Raw genomic sequence first — 16,321 nt, forward strand, 5'->3', positions numbered from 1 at the left:
TTGACCAATCAACGACGGGAAAATAGTCCCTATGCTATTCTATACTGCATACTTAAATGGAATAGACTGTAGTAGGTATTATTGTGAAATTGTTAAAAAATATAAAATTATATGCTTCAGCCAAAAATCAACTTATCAACTTAGTTTATTTAACTTCGAATGGTTTTGTATGTACATCTCAACAGCAGTCAGTACGCAAACTTCAAGTGCGTGTTACAGTTGTTGTAAATTGTTGATGGTATTGTGCTCAGTAATACCTAAAACCCATTTTTAAAAGTAAAAAGTGATAATGACAACTTTGTTTTATTTGATATTTGATTTGACAGATTTGAATTTGAAGATTGGATTGTGGGTGTTATAAGGTCGAGGGCGTATCATTATAACACCCGTGGTGCCTTCAACGTTTAATGTCCGACTAGTTTCGTGTGTTTTTGGATTGACAATGATTTGATTAATTTATACCAATCAGTCAAAATTTGGTCGTAACTAAGCACTTAAGCAACACCGAACTTATAACGCCCTAGAGCCTGTTATTTGAATATAATGCCCTAGGGGATTATTTCTCTAATAACGTATCAGAAAACTCTGTCATTATTGTTCAATAACAACAAAGTCGGACATTAATAATAATTAATTCATAATTAATATTTTCTAGTTACCAACAAAGTTACCTAATGCCTTCATTAAAATTTGAACTTTGTTGGTGACCAGAAAATATTAATTATGAATTAATGATTATTATTAATGTCCGACTTTGTTGTTATTGAACGATAATGACACAGTTTTCTGTAAGTAACAGGCTCTAGAGCGTTATAAGGTCGTTGTTGCTTAGTTAAGACCAAGACCAAATTTTGACTGATTGGTAAAAATTAATCAAATCATTGTCAACCAAAAAACACACGAAACTAGTCGAACATTAAACGTTGAAAGCACCACGGGTGATACGCCCTCGGTCGGCGTGCCAGAGGTCCTCGGGTTTCACTCTGCCGACCTCTCGCGTTATCAACCTTATAACACCCTTGATACCTTAAAATGATACCTTCTAAATGAGATTTAGACTTTGTACTAAGCTAAGAAGGGTTATTTAGTTAACAACAAATAATTAATAACAAAATTTATTATTGAATACATTTTGATACTATTTTCTTACTCTTTCTATATTAAATCGTAATTATTACTATTACGACTCGTTACTATAATAATTTTACCTTTTTCCATTTTCAGTTGCAACACACAAGTGTCCTTGCTTTATTTTTAATTATTTCAATTTTATTTTACATTCAAGGATTTCAATACATATGTATTATGCAGCACATTAGAATGAAACAACACAAAATATACATATTATAGGTACATTAATATTGTAATGAAATATGTATTACATAAGGAATTGACGAACTTACAATACAATAGTAAAAGATACAGTATGATCAAGTACAAGTAAATTTTGAAGTCAAAATGGCTATAGAGAGAGAAAGTCAACTCATAAATAATAAAAAAAAGAGATAAGAGATGGCTATGGAAAACAAAGTTTCTGAAAATATCTATATGCCATTACTTTATAAACTGTCGGTTGTCAGTTTTGACATTTATGCGAGTTTTACTTAAAAAATGATTTTCACTTAGATAAACTACGCCCCATACCTATTTGATTTTTCATAAAGGTCATAGTAAATCTTAGGATTGAGAAAGGATAGATTGAATTGGGTAGTTAAAAGTTAAAACGGTATGAATCAATTTACGATCAGTTTTTGTTTGTCATGTCCAGTCGGGGGACCAAATTTATTCGAACGTACGGTATCAACACCGAAAAATAGGACTGTTGGTCGAATATGTATAAAGGTTGAGTTCAAGGAATTCGTGTAGTTCCTATTTAAAGCCTTTCACAGAATAAACAACTGAGAACGATGGAGAGTCAAAGTGAGATCCGCGAATTTTTCAAAAACCAAACTATCTTTATAACTGGTGGGACAGGTTTCATCGGAAAGGTTCTCATAGAGAAACTGTTGCGAATATGTTACGATTTATCAGTGATCTACGTTCTCGTGAGGCCAAAGCGCAACAAATCGCCAAACGAACGAATGAAAGAAATGTTTGACTATCCGGTAAGTCCCCTTTTCATTCTGTTTGTTTTTTAAATTTCATCTAATCGCAGTGTTTCGACAAACTCAAAACGGTCTATCCGGATTATTATAAAAAAATCCATCTGATTAGCGGCGACTGTAACCAAGTCGGGTTGGGATTGTCTTCTGAAGATCGAAACGTCTTGAAAAAAGAAGTCACGGTTGTTATTCACGCAGCTGCTAATGTGAAATTCGATCTTGATCTTAGAATAGCAGCGACCAGCAATCTGAGGGCGGTGAGAGATATTTTGGACTTGTCCAAACAAATGTCTCAATTGAAGGTAACGTACAAAATAGAGAAAATTGCGGAATTACGATTTTTTCCTTAACAGGCATTTCTTTATATTTCTACTGTCTTTTCGAATTGTAACCGAAGTGAAATCAACGAAGAATTTTACAAACCAGCAATGAAAGCCAACAATTTATTCAAGCTTTTGGAAAGCATAGACGAGGGTGTTCTAACTACCGTAACACCCTAGTAAGTACAAAAACAAAAGAATACACATTTATTTCTAAAAGAGACATCTGTCTAATACAAAACGAGTAAAAAATGGTCCGTTTATTAAAAAAATCGAAAGATGACAAATTGATTTTGATAAAGACTGAAAAATATGTTTTCAACACTTTTTACTAATTTTTGAATATCAATCAATTAAAGTAACGGGTGTTCAAATGAAAAGATCATCAAGTTGGCTGTGACTTTTTGATGAAAGAACATAGAGCGAAAAATGGATGATGCCTACTTTGACAGATGTCAGTAGTGTTTTGCGAAGTAACGTCTTTTTTCAGTTTAGTTTCTTTTTTTGTGGAATTATAGTAAATCAAATGCTTTCACAAGTAAACAAGATTCACTTTTTCTATCTCATGATGGTTTTCACCGTCGAACATAAAACTTTTGAACAATAATCCGATGATGTTGGAAAATGTGATGAAAAATTTTTTTTCTACTAGAGTTTGGAAAACTTCAACATTGTAATACTAATTTGAGTTAGGAAAAGTGAAAAATTTCCTACTATGGGCGGAAATAATATTTCAACACTAAAAGTTCAATTTTGGTCGTCTCCTGGGATACGTAACGTAAAAACTGGTATTTAATTGGGACAAAAGCTTAAACGCCTTCACAATTTTTCATTAATAAATTGTTTCTCTATGGTAACGAAAGCAGAACAGTTTTGATTTCGCTTTTTAATTTAGAAATAATTCTGTGGCGGTCGTGAAAAAGTAGGTAAGTCAAATAATTTCAAAAATGAGTTAACGATGTTTACACTTTAATAATAAATCATGGAGTTAAATAATTCTGATTTTCACAGTTTAAAATTTACTTATATTGAAAGCAAGTACAGGTAGAAAGAAGTTTCTATTTAATTTCAGGATTTTAGGAATGATGTGGAATTTTGAATCGTTGCCCTGAAAAATTAACATTTTCGACTTACCTACTTTTTCACGACCGCCATAGAATTAATAGTATATTAAAAATATCCAAATTTTATGTATTTTCCAAACTCCAGTAGAAAAAATCATGTGTGCAATTCGTAGGAAAAGTGTTTTTTCCGTACTCGACGCGTTTTTAATCTCGACTTCGTCTCGATTAAAAATCCCGCATCTCGTAAGGAAAAAAATCACTTTTCCTAACTTATTGCACAAATAGCTATATCGTAGAGTTTTAAAATGTATCAATGAAGGTGGTCAACATTTTCGACATCTATGATTTTAAAATTGTCTTGGAGAAGTTATCTTGTAGGGTTTGTGTTAAACATATCCAAGAAAGTTATAGGAAAGAGTCGAATCTCAAGAGATTTTATATCCATGTGTAAATTATCAGAACAAAATACAAAAAAAAAGTCAAGGTTGCAACATGTCAAAAATTGGTTCATAATAAGATTAATAAGAATAACGACTGTAATATCCGTAATAGTGTATGTACTCCGGCAAAATTGCCGTGCCGCCGGGTGGCGGAGGGATAGTTACGACTGTAAGTTTGGGATATTTAAGGATGAGATTTTTTTTTTGCAAACTTTGTTTTGGAAATTTACACAAAGCGATAAAATTTCATTAGAATCAATTTTTTCCCACATATTCAACATTCCGGAAGTCACGTGATAATTTTTTGCAAACAAGCAGGGATGATTGCCGCAACGATTTCTGCAATGAATAAAAAATGTTACGTACAGTACTTTTTGGCAACCAGTGTATATTGGAAAAAAAAATGTTAACACGAATTAGGTACATCCCATAAAAGTATTTAGGAGGTGCAACAGGAAACACCTTTAATCATGACAAGCGTTAATAAACATCGTTTTTAGAATCTGCGTCTATAATAGATCTATTATTGTATTCAATTTGGAGTCGTTTTTGGCTATCTCTTAAAGCACTCGTAGTTTAATACATCTCTAAGAAAATTTTTATCAATATTTTAGTGTATTATTGTCAGTTACACCAAAAAACTTTCAATATTAATGTTCAAACTCTACTTTTTAACATATGTTGCAGATGTAGCGTTACCTTGAATTACTAATACAAAATTCCCTAGAATTTGAAAATTCAATTTTTTTATTTAAAAATTAAAACAATTGTGCAAATTCTAAAAAATAACATAAAAAACTCGTTTTGTAAGAGCATTGACGCATTCGTCCCATACAAAACTCCCCTATCGGTCGTTTTCTACACTTGGGACTCGTGCCCCAAATCAATCCTTATAAAACTCGTTCTTTAATATACTATTATTAACGTTACAATTTGGATTAATCTGTAAAGTCTACTATACGAGGATCGTTCGTCATTTATTGTTCCTGAAGTAAAACAAAAAATTAACACAATTATTTTCCCAAGATAGTCACGCAAGACATTAGTACATCTGGTGTAACGGTGCTGAAATAAAAATCTCCTTTATTCTTATTGTCTAGAAAAAACTTCTTGATTTACCTGCTATGACTGCTTCGTCATCCACAATACGAGTACATACCTTGAAGGTGCTCTTTTATTTTGAAAATAAATCAACACATTCTATCTCATTTTTAATAAGTTGTTAAAAAAAAATTGATAGTTTTTCTCATTTTTAGTATAACACAAAAGTGGCCAAATACTTACACATTCACCAAATGCATTGCGGAAGACATAATTAGAAAGGAAGCAAACAATTTGCCAGTGGCAATCGTGAGACCAGGAATAAGTTGCTGTTAAAAATGATGAGTCGAATAATATTTTTACCTGTCCTGTTTGCAGTTATTTCCACGTATGAAGAACCCGTAGCCGGATGGGTTGACAATTATTATGGATTGATTGGTATCGTTGTCGGCATCTTGATGGGTGGTATAAGAAATCTGTTTGCTAAGAAGGACGGTGTCGTGTACTGCATTCCATGCGATTTTGTGGCAAATGTTATACTAGCCGCAACCTGCGACTTAGCTAAAAAAAGGTAAATTCAAAAATATTCTCAGATAACTTTATCTCTAGCTACAATTGAACTTTTTTTAATTTGTGGAAATTATTTATACAAATTTTAGTGGGTCTAACCAGTTGACACTATCATCCGCCAAAAATGAAGTTGGGAATGTTAAAATTTACAATTACGTTGGATCCTCTAAAAGAAGAATGACTGCCAGTAATATTTTCTGTTGCTAAAGTTTGCACTTCGTATTATCTGATTATTAAATTTTTTAGGACTTTTAAAGAACAGCTTCGACAAATACAAATGGAAATACCCACTAAACAATATGTTCTGGTTTCCATTTGTTAATTATGTGGAATCCGAATTGTGGTTCGAGATTCGCCTTTTCTTCCAGCACACTCTAGTTGCCTACATTGCCGACTTGGTTCTTATCTGTCTTAACAAAAAACCTATGTAGGTTCTATGCATCTAACAAATGCACATTAAAAAAACTTTCTTTATAGAGCAGTCAGAAAGGCCATCCAAGTTAATAAATTACTAAAGTTATTTTCATATTTTGGAAAGAAGACTTTGACTATCAGTTGCAATAACGTTGACAATTTGTGGAATGGGATGAAGGAGGTCGATCGGAAATTGTTTAATTTTAATATGGATGATTTTCACTGGGAACATTACTGGAAAAATGCTTTAAAATATGGGCGAGTTTACTTAGTCAAAGATCCGTTGGAAACTCTCCCTTGGGCAAGAAAAAAAATTATGTTGTTTGCTATTCTGCACTATTCACTTATAGTAGTGTTTTGCTGTTGGTTGTTCATGTTTATTTATAGAATGTTGTAGAACTATTCTAATTCTAAAAATTGTGTAACAATATATCATTTCCGAGAAAAAAAGGAAAATATGTTGGATCAAAATTAGATTTATCCTTATTTCAAAAACGAAAATTTGTTGATACATAGTTTGCTGGACTTCACTTAAATGTCAATTTTACGCACGTTTCATTTTGCAAATTTTATTTATTTAATTATAATTCATAAAAATCATTGAATAATGGAGGTCGGTTAACTTGATTTTTTCGTTAATCTATACAGGGTGGTCCCGATATAACCTGCCAGAAGAAATCCAGTAATAGGTGACAATGAGTAGAACTCATACACAAAAAAAGTTTCTAATAAAAGTCTTTTCGTTTTCGAGATAAAAATAATTGAAAATTTGGTCAAAATTTGCTGTACGCTAATGAGTTAATCGGCTTTAAAAAGGTAATTCTGGTTACTTGGCTACGATTTCTTTAGCAACGGTACCTGTAACACCTATGACATTTGTCAAGTTTAATTTTAAATTTGCGAATCCTTCAAAAAGTTATGAAATTCACGAAACAAGAATACGCCGATTTGCATTTACTCTATGGCGAAACACGTGGTAATTCAAGACCGGCAAGGCTACCATACGGCGAGCGTTTTCCTGAAGGAGTCCTTCCGTCTCGTTGTACTTTTGTGGAGCTACATCTGCATTTATGTGAGGTTGGTTCTAACTGATTCCAATACGATGGCGTCCCCGATCCTCCATTTAACCCCTCTGGATTTTAATTTTTGGGGCCACACGAAAGATTTGGTATACGAAGTTGAAATAAATACAAAAAGCCAACTCCAGAAACGCGAACAGACGCCGCGAACCAGATTCGTAAAAACCCAGAAATGCTGAATTCTGTTTATGAAAATTGGTACCGGCGTACTCAAATGTGCTTAAATGCCAACGGAAGGCACACAGAACATTTATTATAAAATAATGTTTCTAGTCTAATTTACCTTTCATTAGTTAGTAGATATTCTCAGTTAGAATTGAAAGTACGAATATGTAAAGTGTAAATAAATTTATTCAATACATTATTTTGGCTATTTAACCACAATTAAGATGATACTCTTATTACACAGTTCTTCCACAATTTTGCACACACTATCTATACATTTATTTACACATTGAGGAACACCACTTGATTATTTTATTACTCATTCATCTCAGTCTACAAAATCAGCTTTTGTACCTACATAAGCTGGTGAATTAACGCACGCAGTGTACAGCGTTTTCAATAAATGTCATTAATTTGATTTAGTTTGTCAGATTTGAGATTTGTCATAAACGATACAGGTACCTATGTTGCTTAGATACTGTCATCCTTACAAACACCAACAATTAATTCCTGAGTAGGTACGTATTTTTGTGGTCAGCAGCGTCGAATGGGTGTGGATAGGGGTTAATTTATCCCCATTATTTTGGACCTAACGAAGGGGGGTTTTTTGGACTTGTTAGATCCTTCTAATGACCCAGAATTTTTTTGGCAGGTTATATCGGGACCACCCTGTATATACAGGGTGTTCTCGAAGTTGACCCGTTCCTTGTAACACGAGGTACTACACATTATTCTTAAGAATTTTACGCTAAATCTTCTTAGTAAAATGTTTGTATTAACGGAGATAATTGATTGTATATTTTTATTGTTTTCTAAAATTTTAAGTCCGGTCCTGTCCATTTATCCGCTGTACTAGATTAATAACTAACCTGGCCCAGAATGGTGTCTTTCCGGAAATCGCTTTGCAATACTCTCTGGACGGTGCAGATGCATTTCTGAATGCAATAACGTGATAACATTGCCCATGGATTTGCAACATATCTGTGAGCTCATTATTTTCCTAATAATAAAGCCATTTCGACTAATTAGATGACAACTCTGACAGTAGTTTTGATTAACGTCCATGCTCATTTGATTTTTTTTTGTCAATTCCAATTTCTAACAAATCAGCGCAAATTTGAGCAGGACCGGTTTCAAAAATTGGTGATTGGTAAGGTGATTTTGGCTAAAATTCTTTAGAACAACGCATACTATCACATGTTAAAAGGAACCCCTCAACTTCGAAAACACCCTGTATATATAAAACTGAATGTCTGTTTATATATTTTGTATGCAAATCTACAGTTTTACTCCGATCTTGATGAAATTTTGTACACTTGATCTTCAAAACAAGAAGAAAATTACTGTCTACTTTAATTTTACAAAAACCAACCTCATTTTCAACCCTGTTAAGAAAAAAAGACAGTTTTTTCGAGTTGGAAATACCCTCACCTTCGCCACTTCACCCCTATTTCATCCTCTGAGTACTGAGTATATCGTCACCTTCGCCGCTTGACACCCACAAAAAGCAACCCCTATTATCATTTTTAAGCCTGTTAAGCACAAAAAAAGATTTTTCGAGTTGGAAATCGCGTTTGCATGATATGTTCAGGTGTCATAGTAACATTTGGTTGTTTATAAAAGTAGCAATTTCGCAAAATGTATTTGAATGATTGTGTTTTACCGGAAGATGTCTTAAATGAAGCAGAACAAGCTTCAAATAGCTTAATACCGGAAAAATCATAAGTCAGGTATCTGAAATCAAACGAGACAATCAAACAATAGGAAGATCTAAATAAGGTTACAACTAAAAATAAAAGTGTTATGTTGGCGTATTTTCATGAATTGGTAAGTGATCATAGTGTTTGTTTCTTATCGTATTGATCTTTTTGTTTATATAGGAAGTCGAAGAAAAAAGTAGTCTACAGTAAAGTTTTAATTATTCTTCGTAAAAAGACAAACTTCATATTGAAATTACTGCGTTTATCACAATACATGAAAGTAGAAACATAGTTTTAAAACATTCTGAAATTTGCGGACAAAGCCGCGGGTAAAAGCTAGTATAACAATACATCTAATTTTGATGCAACATATTTTCCTTTTTTTCTCGGAAATTTTGTTACCAAAGGGTATAGTTTTTTTTATGCCATTACAAACAGAAGAAAAAAATAAAAGGATCAATTAAAAAAGTTATAGGTTACCATTTGAAAAATAAAAGTTGCCCATTGCCCATAATGGGTAGATGGTATAAAAATTATATGCTCACTCAGGTTTGTAGTGTTTTTAGAGTCATTTCGTTTCCTGTGTATTTTTTTTCGTTTCGGTTATCAATACCAAAGTTATAGCGTGGGCAGTTTTTTAAAGACAGCCTGTACATGTTTCTAAAATCTAGTTGACGTAGCGCCGTACCTAAAGTATAGCGCACAGCCACCTACGATGTTAAAAACATTTAAAAAACCCTGGACAATGTGATCAAAAAGAAAACAAATCAGAGCAGGCGTTGCAAATTATCGGTCATGTCGTAGCGGAATTCTATGCAAGTCCCTCTACGATTCAAGTAAGCATTCAATGCATGGGCGTAGACAATTTGTGGTTTCAAACGCTTATAAACGCTTTATAAAAAATCTTACCTCATGAATTTTAGGCATTGGAATTATAACTGTGCATTTTAGTATTATTATCTGATAATGGAGAAAAATTATAAAATAAACAAGATCGACATTTTACATTCGTAAGCCAAACGCGACGCCAGTGGTTAGCAGATTTTTCGCGAAACCGTCAAAGAAACGTCAGTTTTAAAGCAGCGGTATTGATGTTAACCTTGAAAATAGTTATCGATTTCGGCAAAGTTACGGCCGTTTCTTGCAACAATTATCTCAGAATAAGTGGTAAAATAGGTTTTACCATTGAAAATATAGTATTAATTATTATTAACAATCAATTAATTTTTAATAGATTTTTGGAGAGGCAGGGAACCAATTAAACGACTGTGCATAGCAAGTATACATCTGCGTATGAGTCAATCTAAGACTAACCTTTCGATAAAACAAAAGATGAGGTAGCGCTCTTGATTTGTAACACTCAGTAATGTAGAGAGCAGTATTTAAGTTGCCAAGAAGAAAAACCAAAGGGGGCCACATCCATAATACGTAATCCTCCGAACAACTCGTCGCGCGTGCTTTAAAGGCTTTCTTATAAACTTGTATCATAATATACTATTGCGATGAAATTGTGAATTAAAAAATACCAACCCTTGATTGTCGCCACGTAGTTTCTCGGATTTTCTAATAATTTATTTTTTCAATTAAACCCAAGCAGATCTCGACAAAAAAAAATGATAAACGATCTAAAAGTCAGTAATTTTTTTATGGATATGATTTGACTCTGAAATCAACTCTACATTTAGATCGTCTAAAAATAGTTTTTTATTCGACACTGTCAGGGTTTGAGAATTTTCTCCTATGTGAACGGATTTTGATAAATGTCACCACTTGTCAAAACGAAACTTCAAACTAATTTTACAGATTTTAAGCGACTTGGAACCTTTAAGGGGCTCGTCGAACAAAAAAACGTTGTATTCAACTCGTTCGTGTGTAAATTGGGCCTTTTTGGCTCTCGTGCCAAAAAACAAAAAACAATAGAAAGGTATCCTCTCTTTAATGACAGAAAAAAAAAAACAAATGTCACGTAGAGGTAAAACAAATCCAAAAATTGTTTCACAAAATTTTGCAGAATATGTACTTAGATCATATAATTCTTAATAATTTACATTTTTGGTATTAAAAATTAATACAGGTATGAGCAGTCAAAAAAATTTTATTAAAAAAGTAATGAAATAATTTATAGACAAATATTTCCTAAATAAATGTAAAATGTACCTCACTGGTTCTAATACTGCCTAAGTTAATGTGTCAACAGAATGATAACTAGTTATCAACTTATTGAACAAAATACGATAGAAAAATAAAAGATCTTTAAGACTTTATCGCCTTAAAAATTCTTATCGACTTGAATCACAACCGTATCTCACTGGTATCATTGCAACTCTTGCATATCAATGGGTTTTCCTAAATTCTAGTAAATAAATATTAGTAAAGTCAACAACGAAGCCAGACGAGTCTGGAAATTTTCAATTATCATAATTTGAAGAGTGTATTTATCAAGAAATGTCCATCATTTAAAATACGCATTATATAATCTTCTTGTCCACTGCAAGTTGCAAAAGAGGAAACGTTCTTTTGCAACACCTTTCCAAAGTTCTTGACGAGCAATCCATCTCCTTACCGGACTCGACCACTTCCTTCAAATCAAATATCTCGTTCGGTTCCATCAAACAATTCCTTATAACCGAAAACATCATCCTCAACCCAATCCTCCCGTATTTCCTCCACTCGTTCATAAATTCGTCAAAAGGAAACATCTGATCCGCATCACTTCCCAGTTGCTTCAAGAAATCAAACAGACTTTCATAGTACAATGTGTTGATCTCGTCGAAATTCTTAATGTCCTCTTCAGAGATTGAAGAAAAAATGAAATAAGAGAGGTCGTAAATCGGCGAAGTCAGTCGGCTGAATTGAAAATCCAAGAAACAGACGTCCGCCAGCAGCGTCTGTTGGTCATCCTGCAAGTACGAATTTAAGTCAAATTGTCGACGACTCAGTAAACTACTTACTTTGTATCTGAAGAGATAATTGTTGTTCCAACAGTCGCCGTGGACGATGACCGCGAAAGGGTCTGTCGGGTCTGTCGTATCGGTAATTTTGGGCAACAAAAGAATTTTTTCGGCGAGTTCCGGCTCGCCCTGTTGCTCCGCCATTTTGTGAAAGTTGACGAAAAAACCATCTTCTTTCGGCAATTCGTTCGCGTTTGTTATCAACCTCAAGACGTCGACGAGGCCGTTTCCCAAGTCGTCGAAAACCTCCGGGTCTTGGTCGCGCAGAGCGAACGAGAGCGCGTGGAGTTTGCCGTAAGTTTTGGCAACTTTCCTGACATGCTCCTTGTCCAGGGGTTGCGTCCGGTCGTGCATACGGTAGTCCTCCTTCAGCATGTTCTTCAAGAGCACGATCTCCATGTCGTCGAGCATCAAGGAGTCGTAACAGCTGGGGACGTTCTTGAACGGCGCTTTGATCCTCCTCTCGCCCTGAAATCTCTCGAATGTTGGCATGACCTTGTTGTAAAAGTGCATTTCGTTCTGACACATAATCTTGATCGGCAATATTTTCCTCAACGCTTCGCTGTTTTTGCTGCTTTTTATCGCGAGGTTGTAGATTGTGTCTTCTTTGTTGGATCTGCTTTTGGCACTGACTTCCACAAAATTCACGTCACCCAGGAAACCATCACCCTTTTTTGCACCTCCAGTCAATTCCACCGTGTAGTTGTCCAAAACTTTGTTTTTTACCATTGGTTGTAACCACTTGTCTATTGCGAATCTTATGGGGCGAGTTATCGGGTTCATTTTGGATTGTTTGTGCGAAGCCGTCAACTAATGACTGATGGTGGAAACTTGTATCTTGTAAACACTTCTTGTCTGAACTGAATCTGTTTAAGAGGTTCGGACGATTTCGTTCGTTTTCGGGTTTTCGGGGTTGTCGAGGGCTCGAGGGCTAAAGATTGCCTCGAGGCTTCGAGCAGTTCGAACACCCTCTTTCTTCATAACAGGTAGCTGCCAAGGTTGCCACACAAAACCAAATCGTACACAGAATACACGGTGGATCGTTCTTCGGTATTTGTTAAACAATACAATTATGAAAGTGTCTGTAATAATTTACCGAATACCTAATTGTTCTATTTCTTTTTTTATTTTTTTTTTTCATGAGTCAAACGGTAGAGTTTTTAATATTCTTGATTATTTTTTTTTGTTACTGTTGTACTAAGTAAGCTTTTAGAAAGATGCAAGATTTATTATCGTACTTTTTAGTTCTTCATTTTTGTCGCAACTGAACACTTTACAATCTTCACTAAATTTTTTACTTTAACGCAAACGATGGCTATGTAAATTGACCTGATTTACAAAATAAATATTTATTTGTTTTCACGTTGTACAGGGTGATTCAAGTTTTACTGCCCGATCGAAAACACCCACTTCTAATTGATTTAAAATTCTCAAAAAATTCAGGAACGATTGTGTATTGCTATAGAATATTGTGGGAAATTTTCAAATTTGTTAATAAAACAGGTAAATATTTATTTCATTTTAATTCAATAACCGCTACATTAATTTACATATTTTTTCACTGAGAATCCTTTCAAACATTTAGGAAAAATTTGGTATCACTGAAAATAAATGGAATTTGATATTAAAATGCAAAATTTTGGTATGATTTATATAAATTGGGCGGTCATTTCCACAAAAGAGGTTGATCTGGGTTGTTTATGGTACCCTTTAGGGACTTGACTAGTTGTCAACAGATGTTTACCAACAATGAGCTATTTATTTATAACACTGTAGTTGTAAATCTTGGTCATTTTTCCCTGTTAATGTTAAAATTGGAATAATTCAAAAACTAATAATTTTCTTTTGGTGTGAATTTCATAAATGTGTTCTTTGAATTAATTGTGAATTATGAGCGTGTACGAAAAAAATATTTTTTTTTGCTCAAAAGTTATAAGGGAAAATTGATTGGACACATTTGATGCCTTATATCAAGGGAATGTAGCCCTGAAATTTCTTAATTTTTTAATAGGTTTTATCCTGTTTACTGTGAAAGAGATTTTGTATTCAAAAGTGAACTAGTTGACGTGAAAAAAATTGACCAGAAATCACTAAAAACATTTGTGATTTGTTTAATTTTTCAAAAAAGATTTCAAAATATTTAACCTCAAGAGAGTCGGCATGTTTGTCTTAAAGATTTTACAATCGTTTGGCATCTTGCTTGGGACAAGAGGGTGGTTACTTTGAACATTCGTTAAAATTATTTCATTAAAAGTTTCTGTTTAAACTTGTTATTTGGATGTAATAAAACTAAAATTTCAGTTCCGTCAAAATAATAAAATAAAGTTACAAGTTTGGTTGCCTATGTAACGACAATGTTTGCGCCGTGACAATGCATTGACACGGATATTCAAAAACTGAACATGAAAACCCATGTTCAACGAAATAAAATCCTCACTGTGGGTGGTATGTATTAAGTGCAGATTCAAATGGCATTAGTGCTGACAAGTATTCTCAAAAAAAAAAAAAAATTAGACCTGTGCAAATTGCGGCAACTGTGTTTCGGTGCTTATTAAACTACCAACCAAAGATTAAGAAAATTTGAAAAGCCATAAAGAACAAACATCTATTCGCAGATTGACTCGTGCGAGTATAATAATGATCAGAATAATAATGGAACTTAAGAAGCCATTATATCGTACATGAGTGTCTACAAAAGAACATATATCAAGAGTCTTGTGGAACTCGAATATATTTGATTTTTGCCGCTCTGTGGTACCAAATAGAAAAACAGAGGTTATGTAACTTCATTAATGACAGGTTCTTTGATTTTTACAATAAAAGCAATTAAACTCCTTCGTGAGGCAGCAATCCATACTCCAACCTTTATAGGATGCAATCGGTTTTTTTTTCTAACAATTTTCTGACAAATGGAGAGTGGTCTGAAGTGATAACTTCCTGAGGGATTTTTTTTTTTAGTTTTGTTCCATTCGTTGGCGTAGATCTTCAACAATTTCGTCATTCACTGGCGGTCTTCCTACAGTTTTACCTTTTTCAATACCTCTAGTTGCCACAAATCACTCCACAATCCTTCTAACATGTGGAATTAAATTTGCTTCCACATGTTATTGAAAATTTTCCGAAAAATTCTTCCTTGCAAGCGTTTATTAGAATAAACCCACTCGTCATTCTGCAGGGTTACCATTTCGGTAATACGACATCACAATGAACCTCTAGCGATAAAACCATTGTGGTTCACTGAAAAGATTGCTTATTTTATTACTTACTGTAAACGTACGAAAATAAATGATGTCGTACCTTCCTAATTCGTAACTTGTTTTTGATATTCTAAGTTCACACTTATGCGGAAAAATGTTTTAATTTTGATAAAGACTGTTGAAGAAAATCACAAGCAAAACGACCTAGACGCCGAACTCACAATTGACGCTAACATTTAATTAATAATTTGACATTTGTCATTTGACATCTAATTTGCCGGCTTCAACGGCTTGACATAGTTCGGCCAAAAAAAATATAGAGCCGCACAATTCCACAGGACTCTTGATATATGTTCTTTTATAGACACTTTGTATTTTGTTCCTTTGTCCTTGTAATGTTTCAACCACTAATTATTTTTTTAATTTCATTTCCTTTAATATTAATTACATTGCAAGGTAAGAAGAACATTATAAAACGGAAAAACGGTTGTCAGTTACAAAATATAGGATCACGACGAATACAAATGAAAAAGTATTCGATTAGCTTTTTGCTAATTATACCGGTTGTTCGCGTGAAAAGTTTCGATGGGTTTATTTATGGTGCCTTTAAAGTTATAAATTTGAAATTCGCTATAGCTTAGCTTAATATAGTTGTCACAAAAAATTCAGGGTGGTTGCCCCGACTTCCCATATGACCACTCTGAAAGAATGTTCGTAAATTTAGGTTTTAAAATAGTTATTTTTATACGGTGCGATCAATTAAAAAATAAATCTAGTCGGCGTGTTACCTATGGCAACCCATGCTATAGCATAGACTCCAAAGCAAATTCGATTTATTTTTTAAATGATCGCTCGGTATTAAGTGCGTGAAGAGAGTGTTTTTTGGGCATGAAAAGGTCTTTTACGCCGAGACGCAGGTCGAGGGAGTATAATAAGCCTTTGAATGCACAAAAACATCTTCACGCACGAATATAAACAATATTTTTTCTATAATTGATTCAAAAAATTTAAATTAAAAATTCAAATTTTTGAAGGAACTCTGAAGTTTCAATGCAGTGACCATGTTGCTAGGTAACTAATAAAAAACAGTGTGTGAAGTAAAAAACAGAAATAGTCGTGTGCGTGAAATCGCATTTCACACACTGTTTTGTATGGTTTCTATGGTTTCGATCTTACTAACAATGTAAAAAAAAAATATATACACGTAAGAAAATGACCCACTTCATGCACAGATAAACTGTGTGAATTTCAATTTTTTAAATGAATTATAGAAAAATT

The 16,321-nt window shown here is 33.6% G+C and overlaps 2 protein-coding genes across 2 annotated transcripts; one reads left to right on the plus strand and one right to left on the minus strand.

Moving 5' to 3' along the window:
* Nucleotides 1-1,859: 1,859 nt before the first annotated feature.
* LOC138123238 (fatty acyl-CoA reductase wat-like) lies at nucleotides 1,860-9,339 on the plus strand. Its single transcript, XM_069037848.1, has 8 exons — nucleotides 1,860-2,105; nucleotides 2,156-2,404; nucleotides 2,456-2,601; nucleotides 5,183-5,292; nucleotides 5,346-5,538; nucleotides 5,627-5,724; nucleotides 5,784-5,964; nucleotides 6,015-9,339. The coding sequence occupies exons 1-8, from the start codon at nucleotides 1,908-1,910 to the stop codon at nucleotides 6,346-6,348; spliced, it is 1,509 nt and encodes a 502-aa protein (XP_068893949.1). The 5' UTR covers nucleotides 1,860-1,907; the 3' UTR covers nucleotides 6,349-9,339.
* A 1,638-nt stretch (nucleotides 9,340-10,977) lies between these two features.
* LOC138123239 (uncharacterized) lies at nucleotides 10,978-15,652 on the minus strand. Its single transcript, XM_069037850.1, has 2 exons — nucleotides 11,847-15,652; nucleotides 10,978-11,795 (listed from the first exon to the last, which is right to left on the minus strand). The coding sequence occupies exons 1-2, from the start codon at nucleotides 12,627-12,629 to the stop codon at nucleotides 11,364-11,366; spliced, it is 1,215 nt and encodes a 404-aa protein (XP_068893951.1). The 5' UTR covers nucleotides 12,630-15,652; the 3' UTR covers nucleotides 10,978-11,363.
* Between the last annotated feature and the right edge of the window lie 669 nt (nucleotides 15,653-16,321).

The sequence above is a fragment of the Tenebrio molitor genome, chromosome 2 (assembly GCF_963966145.1).
Source record: "Tenebrio molitor chromosome 2, icTenMoli1.1, whole genome shotgun sequence".
Lineage (NCBI taxonomy): Eukaryota > Metazoa > Arthropoda > Insecta > Coleoptera > Tenebrionidae > Tenebrio > Tenebrio molitor.

Coding starts and splice junctions, on each gene's coding strand:
- LOC138123238 (XM_069037848.1), top strand. CDS start 1,908: ATGGAGAGTCAAAGTGAGATCCGCGAATTTTTCAAAAACCAAACTATC. Junction 2,405..2,455: donor AACAAATGTCTCAATTGAAG/GTAACGTACAAA, acceptor TTTCCTTAACAG/GCATTTCTTTATATTTCTAC. Junction 5,725..5,783: donor TAAAAGAAGAATGACTGCCA/GTAATATTTTCT, acceptor TAAATTTTTTAG/GACTTTTAAAGAACAGCTTC.
- LOC138123239 (XM_069037850.1), bottom strand. CDS start 12,629: ATGAACCCGATAACTCGCCCCATAAGATTCGCAATAGACAAGTGGTTA. Junction 11,796..11,846: donor ATTATCTCTTCAGATACAAA/GTAAGTAGTTTA, acceptor TCGTACTTGCAG/GATGACCAACAGACGCTGCT.